Below are 27,547 nucleotides of genomic sequence, written 5' to 3'. Positions count from 1 at the left end.
AGAAATAGACAGAGACACGGGATAGAGTTGGGAGGGCAACCCTGTGAATACTAAATGTGCTCCTATTTATTTCTCATAGACTTTGTATGCTCCAATTCAAAGAGGAGGGGGAAGGCAAAAGACCTCTCTACCAAAATGCAAGGAACAAATAACGTGCTCATCTTTTCAAATACCCAAGGCATCAAGTCACCACACCCTAGGTTGGAACATCCTGTTAATGGTCACACCCTGGGCCAAACTTCCTGGCAATACCTTGAAAGAGCAGGAATAGGCTTGCACTCTCTGACCTTTGATCAAGGTGGAACAAATCCACATCTGTGGGCTCCGGCAGATCACTGAGTTGCTCCTGGCCAGGAATCCTCTCAGCACACAGGGAATTAGTATGCAGGACAAAGAAAATAGTTGACTGGTTGAAGTAGAGACACTGGTTTACTGTATCATTCCCAGAGAAAGCTTTCAGATAGAAATTAGATGGCAGCTTTGCATTGGTTAGGTTTATAAGTTCTTTTTTTATCTTCTCTTGGAATATGACAATTTACAATGATCAGAGGTTTAATAGTTTATATGGGAACTCAGGGTGCTGGAGATGCCTCGCTATGAGGCTTCCCAGTTAGCTATCAAAGTTAGAAAACGTATTATGAGACTCATGATTGGGATTCTATATGAACTGAGGGGGAGCACCATCATCCATACTAGGGTGTACTGCAAATGGGAGCTGTTCTGCCCTTCTGTGCCATTTCCATGTCACCATAATCCCTCTGTGCTGAGCATCCATCTGGCAAGATCTAGAACTACCTAGAAAACAAACTTCTGGCCATGCCTATAGTGGACTGTAAGGTTAGGTTAGTAGCTGGCATGTCTTTGCTGGATTGTCCAGATAAGGTTATCTGAAGTGTGAAGATTCACCTTAGCAGTGCATCCTGAAGGCTTGAACTTCAGACTGAATAGGAAGGTTAAAATGTTTGAGCACTGGGATTCATTGCTCTCATTTCAGGTCACAGACACAAGGTGACCATCAGCCTTATTTTCTTGTCACCATGGCTGCTCCACTGTGGCAGACTTCCTAGCACAGGCAGCCAAAACAAACTGTTCCATCATTAAGTTGCACTGGTCAAGTGTTTTTTTCTTTTTTTTCTATCAATATATAAAGTATCTAATAGGCCCCCAAACACAAATTCTTTCAAATGTTTGGATTACACAGATCTTATATTTAAAGTATTTAACATAAAGCCAAAGGTCTGCTTCAGAGGCCGGAAAGGAAAAACTGAGAATCAAAATAGACTGTACTTCTGCAGCTTCTTGACCACAGTAGCCCTGGAGAAGAAAAGCCAAGATAGCCCCTTGCTGAACAGGACCTCAATTTCCAAAGGGTCTGTGGTGGAAGGAGTGTGCGAAAGCTGTGGTGTGGCTAAACATGTTTCCCTCTTGCAAGACTGGATACCTTTCATACACGGATGTGTGCCAAGAATCCCAAGGTAGAGGGATGCCAGGGGCCAAACTGACCTAAGTGAGAAATGTTTCATCTTTCAGAACTCTCTCTGAGGGATGTCTCTTCAGCAATATGGGATATTAATATGACAGCTCACAGCGTTGGCCGTATCTGCAGTGCCAGATGCCACCACAGTCAGTTCCATCTCCTCTGACCTTCACAGCTTTACTACAGCAAAGATTATTTTCTCTGGACTTTTTTTTATTAGTTATTCTTTATGTGGTTGACAGCATGCATCCCCATCCCCTTCGTTTCTCCGTCCCTTCGTAGCCACTCTCTGCCCTTGCAAGCTCCTACAGTTGTCACTTGAATTTTTCAGAAGAATTGAAGCTTCCACTATTTCAGTTATCGCAGAAAGGTAGGCCTAGAATCTGGTTCTACAGAGAGTATATCAAATACTGAACCCCGCAGGCAGATGAACGGTTCTAGAAAACATCATATTGAGTGAGGTAACCCAGACCCAGAAAGACAAATATCACATGTACTCACTCATAAGTGACTTTTAGACATAAAGAAAAGAAAATCAGCCTACAATTCATAATCCTAGAGAACCTAGACAACATTGAGGACCCTAAGAGATCTAATCTACATGGGAAGTACAAAAAGCAAGATCTTCTGAGTAAACTGAGACCATGGGGACCATGGGAGAGGGTTGAAGTGGAGGGGGGAGGAAGAGAGGTTAGCAGAGAAAAATGCATAGCTCAATAAAATAAATAAAAAAGTTACAAAAGCTCTTAGACATCTAGTTATCTAATCTGCATACCCACCAGGCATCACGATGTAATTTGAAGAACAGAAAAACTTGAAGCTGAAAGTTCTCAAAGACACCTTTAAGGTTAGCCTCATGGCATATTCATACTGATACTGGTGTGATCCCAGCCTTTCTTGCCTAGAACCATGGCAGAGACAATGCCACAGTACGATTATGAGAATGTGATCTGGGTACACTGACTCAACAAATGTGTCCCAAACTGACTTCTAAGATACTGTGTCAAGTCAGCATCTCAGACATGGCAGAGGAAAAGTAACTGAGTCAATTATCAGATACCTGGCTGCACATGACGTCCGTATTCGGACTGAGCCTAACAGTATGGTGCAGGCTTGGGGAATTCACTCGGTCAGAGAAGGACTTGCCTTGCAAGCCTGAGGATGTGAGTTCCAACTCCAGGGCCTACATCAAAGAGAGAAAGAAAGCAGGCTGGCCAGATACAGGGGTGGTACTTGTAATCTCAGCCTTGGAGAGGCAGACAGACAGATGCCCAGACAAACCTGCAAGTACCAGGCCAGTGAGCAGAACCCGAGGAACTGGCCCTTTGATCTTTACACACATGCCATGCCCATGTACCCACATAAAACTGTAATGCAAAATTGTTCTGTCCCTACCTCAACATAGGTTAACATAAAGTTGCTCGCTGGTGTCTATTTTGTGTATTATTTTTTGTTAATAAAGATTTGATTGAGGATATTTAAAAAAAAAACAAATACTGAACCCAACTCTGGAGTTCTGATTTGACTTGCACATGCTCAGCTGGGACTATTTATTTAGCATTTCCCATATGCCTGTCACCCTTTTATGGAAGTGGTAATATTTCTATTACTATAATCAGCTCAGACCCATTTGAATAGAATACAATAATTCGAAGCATAGCCTACTTCCTCACAGGGTTTTAGAAATGGTGTATGAGCAGAGGTGTGGGGTGTCCAATTACCTGGAGCAATGCTTGTATCCATGTTGTACACTGTGCATTTGTAATGGCAAAAGCCTTCTAGGCGCCTTTCTTCCTCACAGCTACCTGGCTGAAGCTGCAACTGAAGAGGGATTAATTTATGCTAATTCCACACAACAAGCCCAAATCCATTTATCAGCAGTTTCCATTCCTTAGCAATGCATACAAACACACCTAAAACATGGGGGAAATTAAGATAGGTGGCTGTTGCTGCTGAATGGAGCAATAATAGACCCCCTTCATATGCAGGCAGAGATCAGCAAACATAAGCCAGCCACAGAACACTGAGGACAGCACCACTCACTCTCCCCACTGCTGTTGGCTGTGCTGATCCCCTGTCTATGAGAAATGGCTAAGAGATGCAGACCTGGAATGTCTAATGGATTGTACATTGTAGATCCCCACATGCGGAAACTAATGGTGTCCAAAGAATGTGATGATTTCCCAAAAGTATTAATGTTGCTTCATTAAGAATGATCATCTGAGTGTGAATGATGTCAGGTTGGAAAATTCAACCCAGAAAAGAGGAAAGCAGTAGATAGGAGATGGAAGCAAGGATACGTTCAATTGTGTCTGTGTGTTCCCTTTCACATGTGTAGGAACACAGTTAAGGTAATTTCTTCTTATTATTTTCCATGCATTTCAAAGTTTGTGCCAGGCATAGTGCTGTGCACCTGCAATCCCTGGACTCAGAAAGTAATCAGAGGCAGGCAGAGCTCTGTGAGTTAAGCATCAGCCTGGTCTGCATAATGAATTTTAGGATAGCCAAGGCTTTATAGAGAACCTGTTTCAAGAGAAAAAAAATAACAACAAAAAACTTAAAATGTTATCCCTTCAAGTAATCTTTATGGTTTTCTTAACTGTTCCTCACTTCCATTCTGCTTGTGCTACAGGGGCCTTCTGATTGGTATTAGTATTAGTATTTTAACTTCCATAATGCGTCTGACTGTCCTCATTGTCTGTGGTTCCTCTGGACTTCATTTGTTCACTGAAAATTAATGGTTTACATTAGAGACCTTTTACATTATATCCTCATTCCTTTCATATGATAACAATACTTTGTAACTAATAATGACGGGGAAGGGGAAGCAGAGCTATTTCAAAACAATGCAGTGGTTGAGCTTGAGGGAATTGTGTGTAAATACAAAGATAACAAGATTGGTTGGGAGAGGACAGTTGTTCTACCATAATCTTTCTGTCTGCCTATCTGTCTATCCATGACCCATCCCTTTGCATACACAAGTATGTGTCACCAAAGTTTAAAAGTCGATGATCCAGTCTGGTCTAGAGAGGAAGTTACAAGATAGACTCCAAAGCTACATAGAGAAACCTGGACTTGAAAAACAAATATAAAAAAGCGTATAATCTAGGAATCTAGGAACCTAAGGACTCCTTTTAAAGCATAATATATTATCTCATGTCACTTGTGAATTTTTTATATGTTATCTATTACCTTTGGCTTAACCTGTTTCCTGAAAAATGTGCTTTCTAGTTTCTGGTCCTATACATCAGGCGGGGCATATAGAATTGTATTTGTGTGTGTTTGAATGGCTCAGACACAAGTCTTCTTTCTTCTGCTAACTAGTTGAAGTCCTGTATGGCATTTAGCACTGAACACCTAACTGCTTTTGTTTGTTTCATGCGGTCGATAGCCCTTGCCTTCCATCTGTGAAAAATAGTCAAGATAATATTTGTAACAATGGAATGTGTTCTTTGCTCCTGTGATATTCTACTGATAGCAGCATGCACGCAGATCTCTTTCTGGGCTTTGTTAATGGCACCAAAAGCTTCATTTTCTTAGTTTAAATATGAAGCACCTTGGATCCAGTGTTCCACTGCACTGAGGTCGCCTAATCAGCTCACACACAAGGACGTTCATTGCACAAAGTTGCTAGACTTACAGCAGAGACAGAACAAATGGGTTCCTTATACTCAGTGCCTGCTAAGAGCTGATCCTCCTGCATAAATTAAGTCAATTTCCTGAGAAGAAAGCTTAGATTTTTACTTTGCACCAACTTTATGCTCGTATGAAATATGCTTTCTAATAGTAGCTGAAATATAATCTTGCAAAAATCAGACAGAGCCGATGCAATCATGGCTATTGCCTGAGACCATTAATATTGTAGTCATTTGCTTCTGAACTTTTCTGCTTAGATGACCGGAGCATCACCCTCTTGGCTCTCAACAGAGAAAAGTCATAGAAAGGGCGCTTAAAGGTCACCTGCATTTCTGGGCATTGGGCTTTGCTTAAATGGATGGAAGGTAAAGGTCACGGTCCATGCTTCCGCAAGTTTCGGGTAGATTGTTTTCAGGTTTGAGGTGTACCACATTTGCCAATTGTCAGTTCTTGACATGGTAAACATTAATTGAAAACAGTCTTTACAAGTGCAAGAAGCTTGACCTTGAGGATAAGCATTGGAGTTGAAAAGCTATGTTTCATAGAAGTGCCTTACAAAGAAAACTCAGAGACAGAACCTCAAGTGTGGAGATATTTCAGCTTTGTCTGTGAGGAAGTTCATATATGGAGTGCTGGAGTTCCTGGGGTAGGTTGCCACAAATTTTAGACATTATTGGGCCTATCACATGACATTCCTTTCCTCCAGAATCAGGGTGTTGACCTTCCCAAGCATTCACTGAGTTTCCTGGGTGCAAAATAAAATGTTAGCATGCTCCATAGCTTTCCAGTTCTTTGTCTTGCTTCTGCCAAGGTAGAGATATGACTAAGTCATATTTCTCTCTCCCTCTCTCTCTCTCTCTCTCTCTCTCTCTCTCTCTCTCTCTCTCTCTCTCTCTCTCTCTCACACACACACACACACACACACACCCCTCTTATTTATGGTTTCACTGTCTTTTGACTGTGCTTAGTTGGTAAAATTTGCATATAATACATATAAACCATACAAAAGAATAATATTAAAAAAAGAAATGCAGACTATTTCTGACTTAAAATAGCTTCCCATGTTTCTACCTTATAATAACATGGAAATGTACCCATAGAACCCTTCTGCTGCTCTTTTTAATATACTACTCAGTAAATTACATAAAACATTGAATGTTTTATTACAGACTAAGGTTTTTTGTTTTTTTTTTTTAAGATGATTTTACCCAACCAAGTGTTTGCTCAGGTAGGGGCTCTGAGCACAATGAAGATGGGCTTCACTGAGCTATATGGAGTAGGTTCCATGTTTGATAGTTTGTTCTTACCGTGGCTTTTTATCAGGATGTAAACTCATCAGTAACACGTGTTCGTTAATTAATTATAATGACAGCAGCAATGCTAGAATGACAGGAAATGCTTATAAAGAGATTGATTAGTAGATATAACAACTCAGTCCTCAAAGACATCCAGTCGGGTATGTGCTATTATTCTTTAGCTACATTAGACAAATTAAGATGAAGCAAACTGTCCAAGTCTAGAGAGTAGATGTTTGGTTGAACAGAGCTAGGACCTCTTCTGTTTTCCCTTGATCCACTGTAGGGCTTAGACAGACAGGTTGGAGCATTTTCAGGATGGGGGCACACTCAGATGCATGCATAGCTGTGGTCCAGTGACCTGTATATCCCAATGGTTTCCCAGGACCTACCAATATTGTGTGTGAGCCATATGGACCTTCTCAAGACTCTGCTAATGTTTGTACCGTGTATGTTCCCCCAGCTCCCCTGGTGGACCTCACTCCAACCCACAGTGGATCTGCCATGCTGATGTTGCTCTCGGTCGTGTTTGTGGGTCTGGCTGTATTCGTCATCTACAAGTTTAAAAGGTGCGTGCTCCCCCATCCATCCCCTGCCCCCAACCTCTTCCCTCTCTCTGACAGGTTCAGAAGCAATAAATCACCTTTGGAACAGAGCGGTGATGCTTTCTATTAATGTTTTAGGAAGATTCCGGGGATTAATGTTTATGCCCAGATGCAAAATGAGAAAGAACAGGAGCTGATCAGTCCAGTCAGTCACACTGAAAGCAGGCCCAGTGTCCCTCACCCTGACCTCAGGTGGCCTGGCCAGCTTGTAGATGAGAAGGTGGAATCGCAGCACCTAGGTAAATGATGCCCAGTGGTTATCAGCTTGCCAGGCTGAGTAGTCCACACTAACCCACCTTCTAACCCCTTTTTGGCTTCACATAACCCCTTTTTCTGTTCTAACACTTGTGAGAGAAACAGCTAAAATGTCCCTTTCTTGCTCTTTTGTAGCTTTTTTACTCTCCTTTAAATTTCCCTTCTTTAAAAAAAAAGGGTTTCTAAAACTCCAAGCTTCAAAGTATATTGGCAATGAGCATATAGTCTTTCACTACTGCTATTGAAGGAGGAAAAGCTGCAGTGGCTGGAGGAGGTAGGGAGAAAGGCAGGCAGTAAGCAAGTTGTGTATAAAACCGCAGTCTCTACTAAAGATAGCTCTAAGACAAGACTGTTTTAAAATACCAGAAGAACCCAACAAAAGAATATTGGCTAACCTGACAATTAGGAAGATATTTTGGTATTTTGTTCTGTTTTTGGTCCAATGTTGCCTTGAAAATATCACCCATATGAAAACCGAGAACAAGGAAGGGCGAGCAGTTTGTAGAATACTTAGGATTTGGGGGTGTTAAAAGACCAATTGGAAAATTAGGCTAGAGAGGTGCCTTTCTCTGTGATAACTACAAGCTTTGGCATTGGATGACAATGCTGCTCTGTCTCTCTGGGGCCAAAGCACGGGAGTCTGACACCTAGCTAGAGGAAGCCTACAGCTCAGCTGGTAAATCTTACTGTGTATTACAGAAGATGTTTTTGAGGAACTAAGACAAATTCATGGAACCGTCATGGCCAATCCCTCTTCTTTCTTGGGTCCCGCTGTCTATGGCTGACTAAGATGGGGAAATTACAGGATAGTTCTTCATACTAAAGTCATGAGGCCAGATCACCTAGAATGCCTTCAGAGACAAGATTTTTAATCTGTTACTTGGGAACAAATGAGTTTAAATGGATATGAGAAAGGCTGTGGCTGTATTGGGGAAGTTTAAATGCAATGAATAGCACTAGCCAGAGATAATAATAACAATTGCAGCCACATCTGGTGTCCAATTTTCACAGTTCATTTTCTTTCATTTGGTGGAGACAGCGTAATAAAAAGACACAATAGCATTGGGTTAAGAAGTACAAAAGCTTTTCTGTCTGACTGTCCAGTGTAACATCACCTACTCTGCCTGTCTGCTTCCAAAGCATCCCAAATGCTGCATGATCTAGGGGGTCGTTTGGTCCTCTGTCTCCATTTCTGTGGTGTGAATCACAGTAGCTGCTTATTAAAGTGACGGTTCCTCCTTTGCTAGCCACTTCTCGTGCACATTGCAGTCTCTGATTCCTTTCTATTTCCAGTGTCATTAAAAATGAGTTAAGTGTTACACGTTTTCTCTTAGGAGAGTAGCTTTACCCTCCCCTCCCTCCCCTTCTTCTCAACCTGGTGATTCATCTCTCCGATTGCAAAGATCAAGACAAGCCACTCCACCTTCATCGCCAAAGCGGGGATCTGCTGGGGCACAATTTGCAATCTAAGGAAAACCCCCAAAGACTACAGGAGACCTGCTGATCAGAAAGAATTGCGCTCTTGTCAAGTACATCACCCTTCCTGACCACTAACTTTATGTTTTTTTTTTTCTTCTGTTGTTGTTTCCTATTTTGCCAGGAAGTATTTCCATAGTTGCTGAGAATCAAAGCACAAAAGAAATCCCTACCTATGTAAATGTTTGAATGGAGGACGCCAGTAAAACAAACAAAAATAAAATAAAAACAATCAAAATCTAAACTAACAAATAAACACTCACTGCATCGGAACTTTTAAATCCTTCAGACACAGACAACAAGGGTTTTTAGCTTTAAGCCAGTGCATGTGGACAATACCTTGAGAACACGTTCGGAGGGGCGGTCTACAGGTGCTCTATTTTAATGGAAAACACTCCCCTCCCCTTCTCTTCTCTTTTTCTGATCGGTCGTGTTTGTAGAAAATTCATAACATATATAGGCCAAGGAAATCTGCATGTATTTTTGGAAATATTCTTGGCTCTAGATTTCACAGCTATATTAGCCCTACAGGCTGATGGTGGATTAGCCATCTCCAGCCTTCTCACAACACACAAAGACGCGCACAGGAGTTTGAAACCCTGAGCTGCTTCTCTGTTTTACTTGTTGGTATTTTTCCTTTCTAAGTGTTAGAGGCTCTGTTGGTCATCGGTGACCTCAGGCTGATTTCTCTCCATTCTCTGTGGCCGCAGGAACAAAGATCCTTCATAAAGATCCATATCCATATAGGCAGGTTCAATAGAAACAGAAGGGAGGCTGGGAACCAGAGCATATCAGAAATGGACCTCTGTTTCCTGCTCAGCTTTTCTCCTTGCCCCAAGTAATGAAAAAAAAAAAAAGACAAAAAAAAGTGGGAAATTTTTTCCAGTACATACTTGTTATTCTGTTTGTTTGCTGTGTGTGGACATGTTTCTCTTGATGTCTCTCAATTTTTTCCTTTTTTATCCCCCATTATCTTTCGACAGCTCTCATGTTTTCTCTTCATATGTGTTGCTAGATTTTGGACATTAAACCTGTTAATTCCAAGCACTGGCCTGGCCGATGCCAACGCTGGCGCCTTCTCTCACAGGTCTTCATCCTATCATTCTTCTACACTCGCACGCATGCCAGCTTCCCTCACTCTGGCCAGGCTGCTGCAACCTGCCCAGCTGGCTTCAGTTACATTTCCCCTTTTTCTCTTCCTCTAGAATCTTCTTTTGCCAAATACCTCTGTCTTTCCCACCTGGAAACATATACTTGTGTGTGAAAGAGTTGATACACGCAAAGCAACCCAAATCTGCCCATATACTTTGGAAAGTAAAACATTTGAACAGTGATGGTTTTCTGTGCATTAACAAAAATCTTATGTGGTCTGAATCTAGAAGATTCTCATGAGAAATGTTTTGAATGTGTGACTATATTGCAGGGTACTATGTTCTATGATAGTTGCTGTTATCTGATATTTCCTCTCTAGAATAACCATGTTTATAAAATAAAGCTGATTTTTTAACCAGAAGGAGAAGTAGGTTAATGGACTTACTACATAAAAATATTGAAAAAAAAAACGATAAAAAAATCAACCAGTCTTCTCTTTTGTCTGGATGAGGCTTTGGCAGTTTAAGATGATCTCACTGATTTCATGTTTGCAATTTTGATCTTCAACTGCCATGTTATTTATAAGGAAAAAATAAGTCAATAAAAAAGAGGAATATCTGCTGACAGAAAAGTAAGGTTCACAAACCTCAGGGCCTTTAAAAAAAGAAAAAAATCAGTTTCCTAAGAGAAATCACGAAAGAAGACTCCCAGAAAGGAGTAGAGCATGTGCCCCAAGGAGATCCTTTCATATGACTGAAGCCTCCTTATTTTTTTGCATTAGACAGAGACTGCTCTTAAGTAAGGATGAAAGACATTGTAGTAAACCACTTTTAGAACCCAGCCTCTTTCTTGGCTGTGTCCCAAAGCCAACAACAGAGGATTGGCAAGGACCCTGGTGTATCCCAGTGATCAGTATTATTTCTACCCTTGTGTGACAGGTTCAGTGATCACATGACCCCTGCACATGTATGGCCGAGGAAAGGGGAGAGTAGAAAAACTGTTGTCAGAGGTGATTCAAGAAGAAAGCTTTATGGTAGAAGATGTCCATGTGATTGGGGCAGTAAATTATGCCCGGGAACATAATCAGCCCTCAACCTGCCAGGTTTTCTATCTCATAGGAAAAGTCTTCATTGATTCTCTTCAATTGGAGTCTTCCATATTTAGTCTGGAAGATAAAGTATTTGAAAACCAAATCATATTCATTCAAACCAGCACAGGGAATCCTCGGAGTTGCAGTTCAAATTATTCTAACTAGAAAATTATTATTGAAAAATGGAGACCACTCTTGATTTAGTACAGTGCCTTGCCTAGAATAGTATTGTGAAACATATTTCCTGGTGAAATGAAGGTGAGTAAATGAAGAGGCACAAGGAAGAAGGGGCTGTCAATTTTCATCTAAAATAGAGACAGGCATGAGACACCTGGCGTCCTGGAAAGTGACCTAAGTGGCCAGTGATAGATTCAGCCTCTCCAGTGTCCTTGTGTGCCTCTCCTCAAAGTTCCCTCCCTCCTGTAGGTAACTGGTGAGGCAAGGAGACCTCACAGTTCCTGTAACCTGGCCTCGTGGTTCTCAAAGTGTAAAGCTTAGGATGACAGCATCACTGTCACCTATACTTGTTTGAAATGCGGACTCAAACCAGGCTAAAACACACTCTGCTATGTTGGAAATTCTAACGGGTCGATAGTGTCGTTTTCTACTTATGGGTCAGGTGCCCCCAACAATCTGTTTCAAGAAGCCATTCAGGTGATTATGATACACACTCAAGTTTGAGAACCTCCATACCAGGTCTTGCTGTAAAATCCCAAGGAGAAAGTAACATTGAGAACCTACAAGTGGGAGGGACCCAAGTGCCTATCTCTCACTAATAGCAGCTGCAAGTACAATGAGGAGTCTGGTGAACTCAAGGCCAAAGGAGTGTGGAAGGAATGTGTAGAAAGTAAGATTCCAGGCAAGCTAAAAAAAAGGATACTGCAACATTGCTTAAAAGCCCAGAGGGCAAACTGCACGCTGTACCCAGAACTACCCACCAACATTTCCCCTTTGCCTTATTCCTGATTGGATTCACTGTCCAAATTGCAGAGGCTTGCTTTGATTTTCTTTTCCAGAAGTTCCAAACAGCAACATTGAAAGCAATGGGCTGCTTGGCAGCTGTTCTGTGTTTCCCAGGATTCCAACTAGACACTGAAACCCCTCATTTGCCAACTTATTTTTATAGGAAGCCAATTTAAAAATAAAATGAAAGTTTTCTTATAGTATTGGAACTACTTCTAATTTTAAATGACTTTTTGATGTATTTTTTGTTAAATACTATGTAGTGTAATGTATAATTGCTCTTGTTTATTGCTTTTACAATCATATTTATTAAACAGATAATGTCTCTAAAGTCTTGACCTCAATGTGTTTATTTACTGTCAAAACATGGTCTAGATATTTTAATATAAAAATGATGTAGTTATAAGACTTCATAAATGCTAATTGTGTGAGTACATCTTTAACTGTGTACCCTTGAGTTTTTAACTCACAATGTGCTCTGTTCCCTGAACTCTATTTTCCATCCCAGTTGACTGTACAATGTCTGTTACTTTATTCAAGTACAATGTTGCATTTAAAGATTACTCCAGAGTGGTTATTTTGGAATGAGCAATATGTCTATGGCTATTAGTTCAAATGTGTATGCTATTAATAAGGAGCAAAACTATTTTTTTTTGTTTTTGTTTTTTTTTTTATTTTCGAGACAGGGTTTCTCCGTAGCTTTTTTTGGTTCCTGTCCTGGAACTAGCTCTTCTAGACGAGGGTGGCCTTGAACTCACAGAGATCTGCCTGCCTCAGCCTCCCAAGTGCTGGGATTAAAGGCGTGCGCCACCACCGCCCGGCAGCAAAACTATTTTTTAAGAAAAATCTATGGTTACAGAAGGACAAAACCTGAATGCAATGAAATGGAACTTGGGTCATGTTCAGGGGTCCTTCAGTAGACAGAAAGAACTTTGCACTGCGAACTGGAGAAGGAGCTTCTGCATCTGGCTGTGCAGCTGTGTGACCTTGAGCAAATTTGCTCCCACAAACACAAACTGCAGTGTCTTTCTGCATACAGGAGGAGAAGGATGCCCCCTTCTAGTTTTGTCATTCTTTGGAGGGAGTCATTTCCAAAAGAGGGCTTTAGGTGGTTTGCAATTAGTGGAAATAAAAATGTGGAATAGATACAAATATTTTCATTCATGTGACTTGCCCACATAATTGAAATTTCATTGGACATATGTTGTTCCTCATATTGGGTCTACTAAACCACCCTTTGCCTTCCCAAAGGTCTATTGGGGTTAGAATGTCACTGCTAATTAATCCAGTTTCAGAATGAGAATCCTGACTGTTTTTTAGCCTGCCTTTAACTTCACAAATTAAGTACTCTGATCCTTCGATCTTTTCCAGGCCAGAAAGTATGCTGTTCTGTCTTAACAGAGCGGGCTATCTCTTGTGTCAGTCAGGTGGGGTCAAAAAACAATGTCCCTAGGTAATTCACACAGAAGTGATTAAACATGAGATTAGTTGCTTAAATAACAAAAGAGCCAATTTGCCAACAAAGAGCACATAAGCCTCAAGAGGAAGCCTGGAATTTTGCAAAGCTGGCGGGACACAGGTATTTCCAGAGTTCTTGGGCTGGGACAACTAACTGAAGCTGAGGACACAGCATGTACATCTGGCCAGAACTCAAGCCATGGAGAAGGCACAACCCAGGCCAGTGATGCTGCCGTTGTGGGCACCAGAGTCTATGAGATGCCAATTAATGAGACAGAGAGTAGAAAAGGAAGTGTGAGGGTGAGTTTGAAAGAGCAGACTAAGGGGAACAACCGAGATCAAATGGAGAGAGCTCTCCTGTCCCACACACAGGTTAAATGGATATGCCCTTCTCTGACTTGTTTGTCACGTGTACATGTTTAGATGGTTGATGTAGTGTTTAAGTGAGTGTGGCCTGGACCCGCACAGAATAAAGGCAATGCAGATATCAAAGAATATTTACCAGTTTATTGTTAAACTTACTGAACCAAAGTTCCAGCGTAGCACAGGTAGCTAGGAACAAAAGGGAAGAGCCGCCTCTCTGCGCACTCTTTATTGGCAGGCATTCGCCTGAGGCAAACCCCGCCCTCTAAAGGGAGCTGATTTAACCCCTTCAGTGGCCTGTTATACTTTTCTTCCCAAATCCTATGCTCATTTAGGCAAGAATCTATATTTTAGCTTATTCTTTACATTCCTTCATTATCGACCACTGGACATTGCCATTAGGGGGCACTAGATAGATGCTTGATGAAACTCAAACCCTGACTTTTAGCTTAGCATTGTCAGTAAGTCCATTTTATTTAGCACTGATCTCTGAGGTGGCTTCACGGGGCAAAACTAACACGGCCAGCACCTCTAATTACATGTCCAATTGCTATTTGTCAAGAATCAACACCTCCCTGCCCTTCCTCCCTGCTAGTGCTCAAACTGCTGTGTTCAAAGAGCTATTCTTAGACATTAATTTAAGGAAAATAATTGCTGTTTAAAAAAAAGGAAGGAAAAATACTAGCTAGAAAGTGGGATAAAAATCAAAGTCCTAATTTTGGTTTCTGAATCATCAATAATTTCTCTGCTTCTTTTCTATGGAAATAATAGAAATAGTGTTTGAAAAAAAATCATGTTTGGGACTGGCAAGGTAACTTTAGAAGGTAGAGATGTTTGTGCATAGTCTAAAAATGACCTGAACTACTCAATCCAGATCCCACAAGGTGGCAGACGTGAACTGACTCCCAAGAGTGGTCCTCTTACCTCTATATGTTCATCCTGGTGTGCATGTACTTGCGCGCGCACACACACACAGACACACACACACACATACAATTAATTGATTGAGAAAGAAAAAGGAATATTTAAAGAAAAATGCATATTTGGATGTTGCTTTCATAATAAGAGAATCAAAAAATGATTCCAGGTAAAACAATTGCAGGAAAATGGCTATTATAAATGTGACATACACGGAGAGGAATCTATTATATATATAAATTCAATATATATGAATTGATCTGTATGTGCAAACATAGTTATAGACAATGATAACACAATTGCCAATAAGGCAGATATTTTATAACTGCCTTCATAAAATATGCATGCTAATGGGATACTAAAGAACTGTATAATTCACTATAACATATACTGCTATTTTACATAAACGATAGTTTCAAGACACTGAAGTGTAAAAATAAAACATCATAGGAATTGGAGTGATAGGGACAGGAATAAGGAAGAGGGTAGTTTGTCTTCACCAGAAACAATGTCTAGATGTCCAGGGAATGTTTCTCTTGGATCTGAAAGGCTGGAAACTAGACAATCTGTTTGGAGACAAAGTGCATTGCCTGTTTTCAAAGTTAACCTTGGGATTGCATCAACCAGAAAACAAATCCAATTAGGAATGCTTATGGGAAAATAGACTTCTCGTGATCAAGAAGCAAGTGCATTTAAAAAAAGAAGAATCGCCACACTTTGCAACACAGCACAATAAAAGTCCCCCAACTCAGAGAGCATCACAAGGAAAGCACGGCAAGCACCTTCACATACCTCATGCCTGGAAGCTCAAAACAGATGAAAATCATAATTAATAGGTATCAACCACACTAAAATGGGAGGGCAGATTGATTTTTTTGTTTGTTTCATTTTACACAAAATAACACCATAGAATAGTGCAGTTGATAGTTTGAAAGTAATTTGAACTGGCTTTCGTGCTGAGGCAGGAGGATCACCACTTGCCTTAGCTACTTAAAGATGCCATCCCAAAAGCAAAACAAAGAGGAAGTATCTGAATATAGTAGTTGAAAGAAGAGGTCCTTTCTGGAAGGAAAGGGGAAAGATAAAACAATAAGACAACCCTCATAGCTATCATCATTTCAGTCTGAGGCCCCTAGATAAGCATGGCATCATAACCACTTCCCAGCACTCGGAAGCAACACCCAGTTTACAGATTTCACAGCAATACACATTTGACAACCTGACTCTGTTCCCAGGAATGCTAAACTATGATTAGAGCAGCATTACTGAGGGTTATGTGAAGCCAGCATTTGAGGTTCTCTGTGACAAGACAAGTGAAGGGTTTTAAAGGTAGGCACACACTTCCAGATATAAAAACATGTCATGAACAACACTAATGTATTTAGATATGTGACTCTGTATGTACCTGCTTAAAAGCTTTAAATAATGTTAACAACAGCTTTTAGGTATAGAATAAAAGACTAAATGAGTGCATAAAACTAATTAAAGGCATCATGACAGAACTGTATTTAACATAGATGATTTCCATTAAAATTATTTTTCTAGAGGCTGGAGAGATGGCTCAGCAGTTAAGAACATTGGCTGCTCTTGCAGAGGATCCGGGTTCAGTTCTCAGCACCAACAAGGTGGCTCACAAGCATCCGTAACTCCAGTTCCAAGAGATCCGGCATCCTCTTCTGACCTCCACAGGCACCAGGAACACACGTGGTGCACAGATATACATCCAGGCAAAACACCCATACACATAAAATAAAAATAGAATTATTTTTCCTAAGTAGAGGCATAAGAAATTTTGTGAGATGTAAACAGCAGAATTTAAAATGTTTCAGGATGAAATAATAGTTTGTACAGAAACCACGGGGCGAGGACCTCAGTGATAGAGGTCTACTTGCCTAACACGCAGTGCCCTGGATTCAGTCACCAGTACCTGCCACAAAATGTGAATATGTACACACATGTAAATAAGTAAGACTGAATAAAAATCTAAAAACGTATATTACCCCTTGTTATTTCTAATTTCTAAGACCATGGATGGTTTAATTCATTCCCTTTGTCTTTGAAATGAACATGTAGTCAGTTTGCATACACTTGGACTAAATGTACTTTAAATCAGGTATGAAAGACATTATTATAAGGAACTCTATATGCCTATTTAGTAATAATATCATTGTAAGCTGTATATAAAGTTCCTAGGAGCATCACAATTATTGAAGTATGTAATTATTCTCTTTAAGAACTAAAAATTAAACAACTCTGAATGTCATTTTTATCACTTGAAATTCATAATGAGATGAGAATATTACTATGCTGTTTTTGTATCTGTAATCCATGAACTTTCTGAATATATTTTGTTCATTTTAATTAAATTTTTAGGTTATCATGGAAAGCAATGAGTTTCACATTGACATTTTCTTACACATGTGTCATTATTTTTTACAATCATTTGTTTCCTCACCAACTCCAATAAACTTTCCAAGGTTCAAAATACTTAAAATGTATAATCTTACTTCCCATGTGCACACACACACATACATATTTATATATGATCTAGATAACAAATTTTATAGCATAAAGGTATGATAACTAGATTAAAGAAAATTTTATAGCATGTTGGCAGATATAAGTGCACACTTATACATTATTTATGTATGTTCACACATATGTAAAAGTTAACTCGTGTTATCTATGAAAAGAAGGGACAGTGATCCGTTATGGGTCATAACCCCACAGGAAGGTGTGCTATGATGACCTAGACCTATTGTTTGCACTGTTTTGTCCATCCCAAACCAATACATTTTGAAGACTGTCATTCATCAGCCACAATAATAAGCTCCAATAATAGGAAAAAATGAAGGCAGATTTACTCTGAGTTGAGTATGAAAGTTGTTTCACACACCCACCACCTCACTTTTTGTAGTCATCTTGTTGATTTTCTAACAAGCAACTGTTTCCTTTAGCCTGTTTCAGACACTAAAAAGGATGTCAACAGCACTTAGTAATAGTACCAATGTGTTTATAGTACTTCCTATACCAGGGCACACATACAGACTTGACAAGTGGCTGGGACTGGCCTAGTCCAGTGAGTATTGAAGAACCCTGGAGAGGAAGTTTTCATTGGCTGGTGCCAAGACACAAAGGCAGTACTGATAGAAGTCGACTTAATTATCAGTGGAATCACATATGCAAATGAAGGTGGGAATGGGCTAGGACACTAAGCTCTCGGCCTCCAGATTTTTCTATTGAAAATAAAGAGAATAAACACAGAAGTAAAATGAAGAAATTGTGAATGGTGAATACAATAATAGTAGAGCAACTCTTATTTTTAAAATTGTATATATCATTGTGTACTTGTTATGCTATTCAATTATTATAAGGACTTCAAGGGAGAGTGGTTGTTTTCTCTTTTGTTAAGTGGAGTTCAGAAATCAGGAAAGACTCACTGTGATCATTGTCACAGAAATGAATTCCCCAGGGGTCTTGCTCCCAACAGGGCTCAGCTGTGTGCTCCATTAAACCGAGCTGTTCAAAACCATGCAAATCATTTTCCAACTTCTTCATGTGCCACATTTCACAGGGCTCAAAAGGAAAGCAGACACAGTTGTCCTTAGCAATGTGCCAGACCAAGTTTCTGTCTGGAAGAGCGCCCAGAAAAGATTGAATTCACCCTTCCCTTCTTCAGATCATTGCTGCTACTGGAAATTTAATGGATCTTGTGAAGGGCTATGCATGCGTAGCCTCTGAACATTCGGAGAAGAGGGAGGGTAGATGTAATCTCCCCTACCTCTCTTCCTTATTCCCTCCCTCCATTCCATCTCCTTAACTAGCAAGCACAATGGGACTGGGTGTAATTTTTTTCCCAAAGAAATAACCAAGAGAACTACTGGGAGACAAAGAAGGGGAGACAATTTTGTTTACTAATTGTTTGTACTTCCGAAGGCTATCTAGTATGTCATGTATTTACAAATTTCCTATAAATATAATTCCTTCATTTTATCCTCTAGAATTTATATAAAAACAATCCAAAGTGTTTATGACGTGATTCAAGAAAATGCAAATTGTTCAACAAAATCAGCGTCCAAAAAGCCATCAGAAAGTAGTTAAAAGTTGTGGTCTGGTGGATACTTACCAGGTTAGAAAATAGATGGGGATATTTCATTAAAATATGCAAATATTGAGGTAGATGTCTTCATTTAAAAATGAGGGACTTAACACTAGAAACTTTAACCACATTTCAAAGATTACAAAATATGGTACAGTATTTATACAAGGTACAAAGTTATCATTCTTCTGAAAGTGGCATCAAATTCTTTGCTATCCTTTCCTGCTGAGTTACACACATAAAGAATTATTCCATTTGACCTGCCTTGACATGAAACACAGGAGAGGTGGGCCATCTAAGCTCTCCAGAAAGAAACAATTGGTATTACTTCTGTCTCCAGGAATTAAGTGGATATACAGGAAGTCTGTTGCAAATACCAACACTAAGTAATTTGACACTTAATAAGTCATACCACATATCTAACACACGAATGCACACCCGCACACACAAAATTATCTTTACTTACTAGAGATAATTACATTAGTCTGACGTTCATGTTAATGCAAGATGGCCTCATTGCAGGGTAAGACTTTCCCACATTTGTTTTGCACATGGAGTAGAAATTTTCCTTCAAGAACTCAGTATTAATTTTTGTGGTTTTGTTGCATGTGAACACTTTTGATTAAGCATTTTTGTGTTTATTTGACTTTGTTCTGTTTTGTGTGTGTATTTAAAATATTAATAAATATTTTATTTTTCTTTGGACATTTCATACATACACACTTGTTGAAGGAGCTGCGGGTTGCATTCCTGCTGCCCTGCTCCCAGCTGCCTGGCTAGTTTATGCCCCGAAATAACAACATAAACTGTATTCATTTAAACACTATCTGGCCCATTTCTATTAATGTGTGTAGCACCGAGGTATGCTTACTGGGAAGATTCTAGCCTACGTCCATCCTGGGTTGGAGCTTCATTGGGTCAGCCTCAGAGAGGAGAGCTATTGAGTCTGAGCTCACTTCCTCTTCCTCCCAGCATATTGTTCTGTTTACTCCGCCTACCTAATTTTCTGTCCTATCAGGGCCAAGGCAGTTTGTTTATTTAACCAATGACCTTCCTCCATCACACACACACACTATATATATATCCAAATCCCCATTTTCCTTTTTACCTCCTCACAGACTTCCTGCATTGCATCCTCCACCTAGCTACATGTTTTGTTTTGTTTTTTTATTGTTCACTGTGGAAAACTTTTTCTTATATTTATATTTATTTATTTTTTTTATTGAGAAAAGAAATTTCCGCCTCCTCCCAGCCTCCCACTCCTCCCCCCTCCCCCCACTCCTCTCCCCCTCCCCCACTCCTCTCCCCCTCCCCCCACTCCTCTCCCCCTCCCCCCACTCCTCTCCTCCTCCCTCTCCAGTCTGAAGAGCAGTCAGGGTTCCCTGCCCTGTTAAAGTCCAAAGTCCTCCCCCCTCCATCCTGGTCTAGGAAGGAGAACATCCAAACTGGCTAGGCTCCCACAAAGCCAGGACATGAAGTAGGATCAAAACCCAATGCCATTGTCCTTGGCTTCTCAGCAGCCCTCATTGTCAGCCATATTCAGAGAGTCCGATTTTATCCCCTGCGTTTTCAGACACAGTCCAGCTGGCCTTGGTGAGCTCCAATAGATCAGCCCCACTGTCTCCGTGGGTGGGTGCACCCCTTGTGGTCCTGATTTTAATTTAACCGCTGAGCTTAGTTGTTGCCATCCACATGTGCATGAGTGTAAGGACAGTCACAGAAGCATGGGCAGTTTTCCAGGGGTCATACCACTAAGTGAGGTTAATATTTCCTCCCCAAGCAGTTATCTACTGCCAATAGCTCCTCATCTACTGATGGAGATTTATGAACCTTTCCTCTTTACATGCTGGGATGCTGACTGGCTTGACTTTGTACAGGTCTTGTGCAAGTAGCCACAACTAATGTGAGTTTATGTGTGCAATGATGGCCCTGTCATGTTCAGAAGATACTGTCTCACGGCAGTTCTTCCCAATATCTGGCTCTAGCAATCCCTTAGTATTGGGTAGAGAGTTGTAATATGGATGTCCCATTTTGTGTTAACTCATATGCCTTTCAAATAGACAAAAAACCTGGTTTAAGATATCCTCCTCTGTCATGGAGCATCTTGCACAGAAATGGAAAGGAATAAAGAAAAAGACTATAAAAAATAGTGAGTTGGGATGGGCACAACTAACATATTTCCTTAATTTAATGTGTTATGCAAAAAGGTATCGAAAACTTACATTTTCCTAGAACAAATTACAAGGACAAAATATTGGTACAATTACTTATACCATCACAAATCATGCTGATGACAGCAATCCAGGTTGTGGTAGTTTGAATAATTATGTCACCTGTGGAGTCATACATTTGAACACTTGGTCCCCAAATGATAGTGTTTTGGGGAGGTGTAGGAGGTGTGGCTTTGTTGGAGGAGGTATGCTACTAGAGACTAAAACTCAGATAAGTTTGAGCTCCCTAGAGAGGAAACTTCCATCTTGTGGTTCTATACACTCGTATTCAGCTCTATCCACCCTGCCACCATTCTGTCAGTATGGATCTTCTCCGTCCTAAACCGTATATCCAAACAAACTCCTCTATAAATTACCTGATCATGGTGCTGTATCATAGTTATAGAAAAATAATAAAAAAAATCAGGTGATGCTTGGGATTCCAGAATAGTCAATATCTATTCTTATAAGGCTGCTACTACAGAAAAGAAACTATCAGAAACAAATCATGAGGTCCTATTTACTCTTTTATTGCTGTGAGTAGACACCATGACCAAGGCAACTCCTAGAAAATAAAGCATTTAACTGGAGTTACAGTTTCAGAGAGCTAGTCTATTGTCATCATGGTAAGGAGCAAGGCAACTGGCAGATAGTGTGACTGAGAAGTAGCTAAGAGTTCACATGTGTTCCATAAGCTACAGGTAGAGAGAGATCAGGCCTTTTGAAGCCTCAAAATCCATCCCCATTGATACCTTCTCCTACAACACCAGACTTATCCAACAGGTCTGCACCTCCTAATCCTTCCCAAAAAGTTCCATTAGTTGTGGAGCAAGCACTTAAACATAAAGGCTATGGAAGCAATTCCCATTCAAACGACCACACATACCATCTGAATTCAACTGGTCACGTCAAGATATACCATGAAAATAGTGTCTCAGCAAAAATCTAGCAAAAACCAGAGTGCCCACACCTGAAACACATGGTAGATAAGAGAATAGGCTGAATTCAGCCAATATCTGAGTGTCTAGGGATAACCAAAGGTATACCAAATGTACATGTGACTTGTCATAGTCATTATCCAGTTCAGATTTTTGTCTATACTTTCTTCTGAGTGAGTGCTTCACACTACACTTTATTTGTGATACTTGCAGGGTAGCATTAGGAAACAGCATAGAAAATTAATTTGGAACTAACTCAGTTTTGACTCTTAGTCAGGTAAACCGTTTTATTATACCTGAAGGCTTGTGTATATGGAATCAAAACTGATCTTTCTTGTAGAATGTGCAGTAAGCAGTTTATAGGAATAAAGCTGAAGTGTGGCCAAAATGGTTTATAAAGCCTACAACAGTGGTCTTCTCTTGAATTGCAGAATGGCACCACATGCCATGCACACCTAGAAAGCTAAGATAGGAAGTAACTCAACAAGAGAACAAATGTCAGAGTTCAGAGCACATTGATGTGAAGAACCAAGGCTGTCAAATTTCTTGACTACAATCAGCCTTGGTGAATTGCAGAGCTTAACTGGACATTGACAATCATGTGTGCATGTGTGTGTGGTATGTGTGTGTGTTGAACATGTGTGAATGTGTTCTTGATCGTGCATATGCCTGGGATTAAATGTATAGAGGTCAGGGATCTATAGCAGGTGTTTTTCTTAATCACTATTTGTATTATTTTTTGAGATGGAAATGGAGCCTGGAGCTCACCAAGTGGCAGGTACCGAACATACACATAAAATTCTTGAAGAATTCTGTCAGATATACCAATCTCTAACACCATTTGTGCAATAAAAAATATTCTTTATTAATTACCCAAGTTTGGTATTTTTCTGTAACAATGAAAAAATGATGAAAACACTTTCCCCAGAGAGAAAGTATAGAGAATAGTAATTAAGGGCTACGTGTGGTGGCAAATGCCTTTGGTACAAGCGATAGGGAGGCAGATTCAATCTCTAGTTCAAGACCAGTCTAATCAACATAGAAAGGTCCAAGATAGCCAGGGACAGATTTGATAAAGATTAGTCCTTAAACCTAAAGAGAAGTAAGGAACACAAAATATAGTTGTAAAACATAAATAAAGAGCAAGAAGGAAAGAAGAATGACAAGAAGGATTACTTTCTTCTATTTAAAATATACATAGCACAGAGAAGTTTTATAAACTACAGGGGGTGGAAAGTCTTAAAATAAGCATCATAACCCACTGATGAATTGAATTTTATCTGTCAAGTTAAGGCTATCCTTTTCAATGGTATGAATCCTTTCAGCTAATCTCTCATTATTAGTCTGTAAAAACTGTATCATTTCTAAAAGTGTCTCATTGACTGTTATCAAACTATTTCTTTAAGGCTATAACATGAAGAAGTAGGCTAAGTTCCATGATCACAAAAATGGATATACTAGGAACTCAATATAATCCTTACAGAATTCCATCCATAGTAGAAACAAAAAGGTTATTAAATTTCTGGATGATGATGATATTGTCTGCAATTATCTTTGGGTTTGTTTGCAATTTTCAAATTTATTCATTTATTTATTAATCAAATGACCTTACCTCCATTATATTTTTTCAGGAAATTGTTGCAGCTGTAATAATCTCTATTGGCCAGCAGGTGTCGTGGTTGCTGGCGCGGGGTGAGGAGACACCACCAGCGGCAACAAGAGCAGTCCCGCTGTAGTTCTGCGGTGGTGGTGGCAAACATACTAACAAATTAAGAGCTATTAAATCAATTCCATATACAAAGACGGTCTGAGTGAAACTCAGAGCTTTCAGGCAGTTGCGAGCTGTGAAGTTACTGACTGGAGTTTAGGACAGGCATTTGCAGATCCGAACTGGGAATGCTAACGGGAGGTCCCTGTCACTGGAGACAGAGCTAGGCCCCATTAAAGCATATCTGGCAGAAACCAGAGAAGCAAACTGTTTAGTGGGTGAGAGCAAACCAAACAGGCAGGTTGGCAGGAAATTGTGTGCAGCTGTGTGCCAAAGGGTAGTTCAGCTGTGTGCATAGTTCAGTAGGCGTGAACTCTAGCCATGGGACACCAATCTGTTGTAATGTATAATAATAAAGTCCCACACTATCCCTGGATGGAGTGTAATAAAGGTTTATTTAATAGGGGGTGAACTCACAGAAAGGGTAGCGATCTACAGTTCTCTGCATGTCCTGGGAACTGGAACCAAATCCAGCAGCCAATGTCCAAAGTGTGTTAGTATCTAGAAGTCTAATGGCTGAAGGAATTCCCACATCTAGGAGCACATTCTTTTTGGAGGGATACCTTGCTCAGCCTAGATATAATGGCAGAACCTTGGTCTTGCCTCGAAGTGAAGTGTCAGACTTTCCTGACTCCCCATGGGAAGTCTTACCCTTTCTGAGGAGTGGATGGGGAGGTGGGGTGGGGGGAAGGTGTAGGAAGCAGGAGGAGGAGAGGGAGTGGAAATGCAGATAGCTATGTAAAATAAGAAAAGATTGTATTAAAATATTCTTAATAGAAAAAGGAAAAACTGCATCTATGCTAGCATTTCCTAAGGGTAGATGATTGGAAGTGTTATTGAAAATAAAAGTCTCCATGGTCAGCACAAAAAAGCTCACAGCATTTTTCTTCAAGAGCAAATATAATATCAGACACAGAGCATAGCATAGAGAAAATAGATAGTCTTCCCTTCTGGCTGAAACATCAGCTGCAGTGGAGTATTCCAGGCTGAGAAAAGGAAGAGATGTGTTGGTAATATATTGTATGAAACCTTGACTATTTGACTGAAATGTTATGCATGTTCTGAGTAGAAAATTCAATTGTAGTTCCTCTAGAGAAATTTTGCATCCAGATAGAATGATCAAAACTTCATTGTCAGAATTTATTTTACAGCAGATAGAAAAGACAGGTGTTACAGTAGTTATCTATTGCTGATTTAAGCATTAAACCGAAATTCTCAGCTTTAAATTACCAGCACTTTTAAAATACAGTTTCCAGCACAGGAGAATTCAAGAGTGAGGATAAGAAGCAGTTTGACTCAGGGTTCCTCATGAGACAGTGTTCTAGCCGTCAACCAACCAGGATTACATCAGTGCCACGGCATTCACAAGAACCTTTCTTCTCACTCTTTGGGATACTAATCGCTACTTACTTATTTTTTTATGACATGTCAGATACCCCAAGATTGTTACAAGAGGAAGTGACTGGGAAGGAACCTTGGTGCTGTCAGTGACCTACCCTCTGAAGTTGCACACCTTGTTGTCACGTTTGCTCTTTCTAATTTCTTACATGAGGCTCTCCAAATCCAGCCTACACCGAAGTGGGTAGAAAGGAAGGGTTGTACTCCACACCAATAAGGGAGAAACAACAAAGCAATTAAAAAAACTGAATTAAAACTGCCAGACATATTCACTTAGAGCTTTCTTCTTCTCCAGGAATGGAAACAGTAATAAAGGGCACTAACTGATCTTCCAGAGAACCAGGGTTTCTTTCCCAGCATTCATTGCTCACTACTTCTCATAACCCCAACTCCAGGGGCATCCAAGACCTCTCACCTGTGCAGGCACCCATACTCATATGCATATTTTTGCACAGAGACACACATATTCACACAACTTTAAACATCCATAGGAAGTGATAAAAAAGAATGCCGATCCTATAAGATAGTCGTATTTCCACACCTTTCGTCTTGAAATATTCCAGGGATGTTTTAGCTCACTTTTGCCTCTAAAACCAGTAGGTATTTGAAGTAGGGAAACAATTAAAGAGCACTGCCATGGTGAAGAGAGGCAAACGAGGTTTTAATTAGGGCTTTGCTAGCACTGACTAGGTTCATACATCTACATTGTTCCCTGATGACTGATTTTAAGCTAACAATGATATATTAATTAGATTTTATAATTTTGAATAAAAAGTTAATACATTATTTTTAAGTTATTCTTTGAATGGTTTTCGAATGAACATATTAATTCATGCTCTTGTCTTATAAACATATGGAGGTATGACATCCTCTCTTAATATCTAGAGGTCATGGAAATTTTTAAATAATATTTTATTAATTCCTTGGAAATTTCATGAATGTGTGTACTGTATCCCGGTCATTTCAGTCCACACTCCCCATTTCTCACCTCTACCACTCCCAACACGTGTCCTCTCTATCTGGTGGCTACCCAGCCTGTTGAGTCTAATTAGTGCTGACCGTATACACATAGCTGTGGGGCACTCCACCAGGGCATAAGCAACCTGCCAGTGGCCGTACTCCTAAAGGAAAGTAATTCTCCCAAGCAATCAACCCAATAGCTTCTCAGCCTAGGTTGGAGTCTCTTGAGGTATTGCCATCTTTTTCATCCTGAAATCCGGATTCACGTGACACCTCAAGTTTACTAACCCTTCTTCTTTCCTGTCAACTCTCCATATAGGATAAATTTATCTCACATTAACAACATTTTGTTAGTAGGGGTCTTTTGTATTAAATTCTCACACGTCAAACTTCCTTCATATTACAATAGCCACCATGTCGCACAGATTTTTGGTAGGCCATACCTAATACCTAAATCTTTCTTTCACTTCAGGGATTAAAATAGTGATGGAGAAATTTACAAGTGTAGACGGTTGTGTGTAAAGGAAATATAGAAAAGAAAACAAAATTAGTACAGAAAAATAAAGCTTGGGCTATGTTTCTCAGGATCTACCTCTGTCAGAACACTGGTGTATTTCATCACCTCTCATTATTTCATCTGATTTGGGTGAGTTCTGTCCTTCATGCTGGACATTTATCTCCACAAAGAATCCCTTTAAAGACAATTCAAAGACAGGAAAAGTGATCTTCTAACTTGCATATTTTCTTTGCCAGGAGATAGCGGGCTTATTGGGAACTTTAGATAAAAATGAGGGCCAACATCTATTCATGACATATGTTCATCCAAGCTCAAAAATATTAGACTTGAAAGTCATGTGGCTTTAAAGCAGGTTTACCAAGACCACAACTGTTAATAAAACACAAACTGTATGCTAACTATGATCTCTGGTGAGGTGTGCTTGGGAAACACACACTGGTATTTTACTTTTTAGCAAAGAATTATCTGTTTTAAAGTAGACTTTATTGTGATTATTAACCTGTAGAAATTTTAATTATCCTTCAAATGCTTGAAGATTTATACTGGAGAAGTGCCAGGAAAACCCCAGTGCTAATTAAATACAGTAAAATGTTTCTTTTACCTGAAGATAGGGAAGCTCTTGTTTGTCAAATCCCTTTCAGCCAAATAACCACTTAACCAATCTCAAATTGAATATCTTATTTAAGATTTTGAATTATACTTTCTCACCAGGGAGCTGCAGTTGAATATTATAACAGCATCATCAGGGGAAATGTTTCTTACCCTCCAGACTGCAGGAATGAAAAAAAAATGTTTCTTTATATCACTGAGTAGATTGAACTCTGGGCGAATGAGCCAACTGACATTTTTAAGGAAAAGAACATTAGTAAGCGGTAGAAGTGGCTTCCACTGATGCATGCAAATCCTGGTCCAGAGAACAAAAGAGTTGGAACTTTTCCTGTGCAGAGGGACCTGAGCTTTCTTGCTGAGTATGCAAAGCTATGGCCTATGCAACCATATCATGGCCATCCAATAATGGTTTGAAGTTGC

At 39.9% G+C, this 27,547-nt stretch overlaps 1 protein-coding gene across 7 annotated transcripts in view; it reads left to right on the top strand.

Annotated features, from left to right (window-relative positions):
* Sorcs1 (sortilin related VPS10 domain containing receptor 1) overlaps window positions 1-17,014 on the top strand; it is a 497,667-nt gene extending 480,653 nt beyond the window's left edge. Inside the window, exons 25-27 of one of the 7 annotated variants that reach the window (XM_075974356.1) lie at window positions 6,872-6,977; window positions 7,092-7,252; window positions 16,174-16,406. In XM_075974356.1, the coding sequence (XP_075830471.1) occupies window positions 6,872-6,977; window positions 7,092-7,252; window positions 16,174-16,274 (368 nt within the window). In that variant the 3' untranslated portion in view covers window positions 16,275-16,406. Of the gene's footprint in view, window positions 1-6,871; window positions 6,978-7,091; window positions 7,253-8,602; window positions 12,212-16,173 lie in introns of those variants that run through there. The other 6 variants (XM_075974362.1, XM_075974363.1, XM_075974358.1 and 3 more) reach the window with 6 other exon arrangements.
* The last annotated feature ends 10,533 nt before the right edge of the window (window positions 17,015-27,547 follow it).

The sequence above is a fragment of the Microtus pennsylvanicus genome, chromosome 5 (genome assembly GCF_037038515.1).
Source record: "Microtus pennsylvanicus isolate mMicPen1 chromosome 5, mMicPen1.hap1, whole genome shotgun sequence".
Lineage (NCBI taxonomy): Eukaryota > Metazoa > Chordata > Mammalia > Rodentia > Cricetidae > Microtus > Microtus pennsylvanicus.
This window is presented reverse-complemented; position numbering and strand designations above follow the sequence as displayed.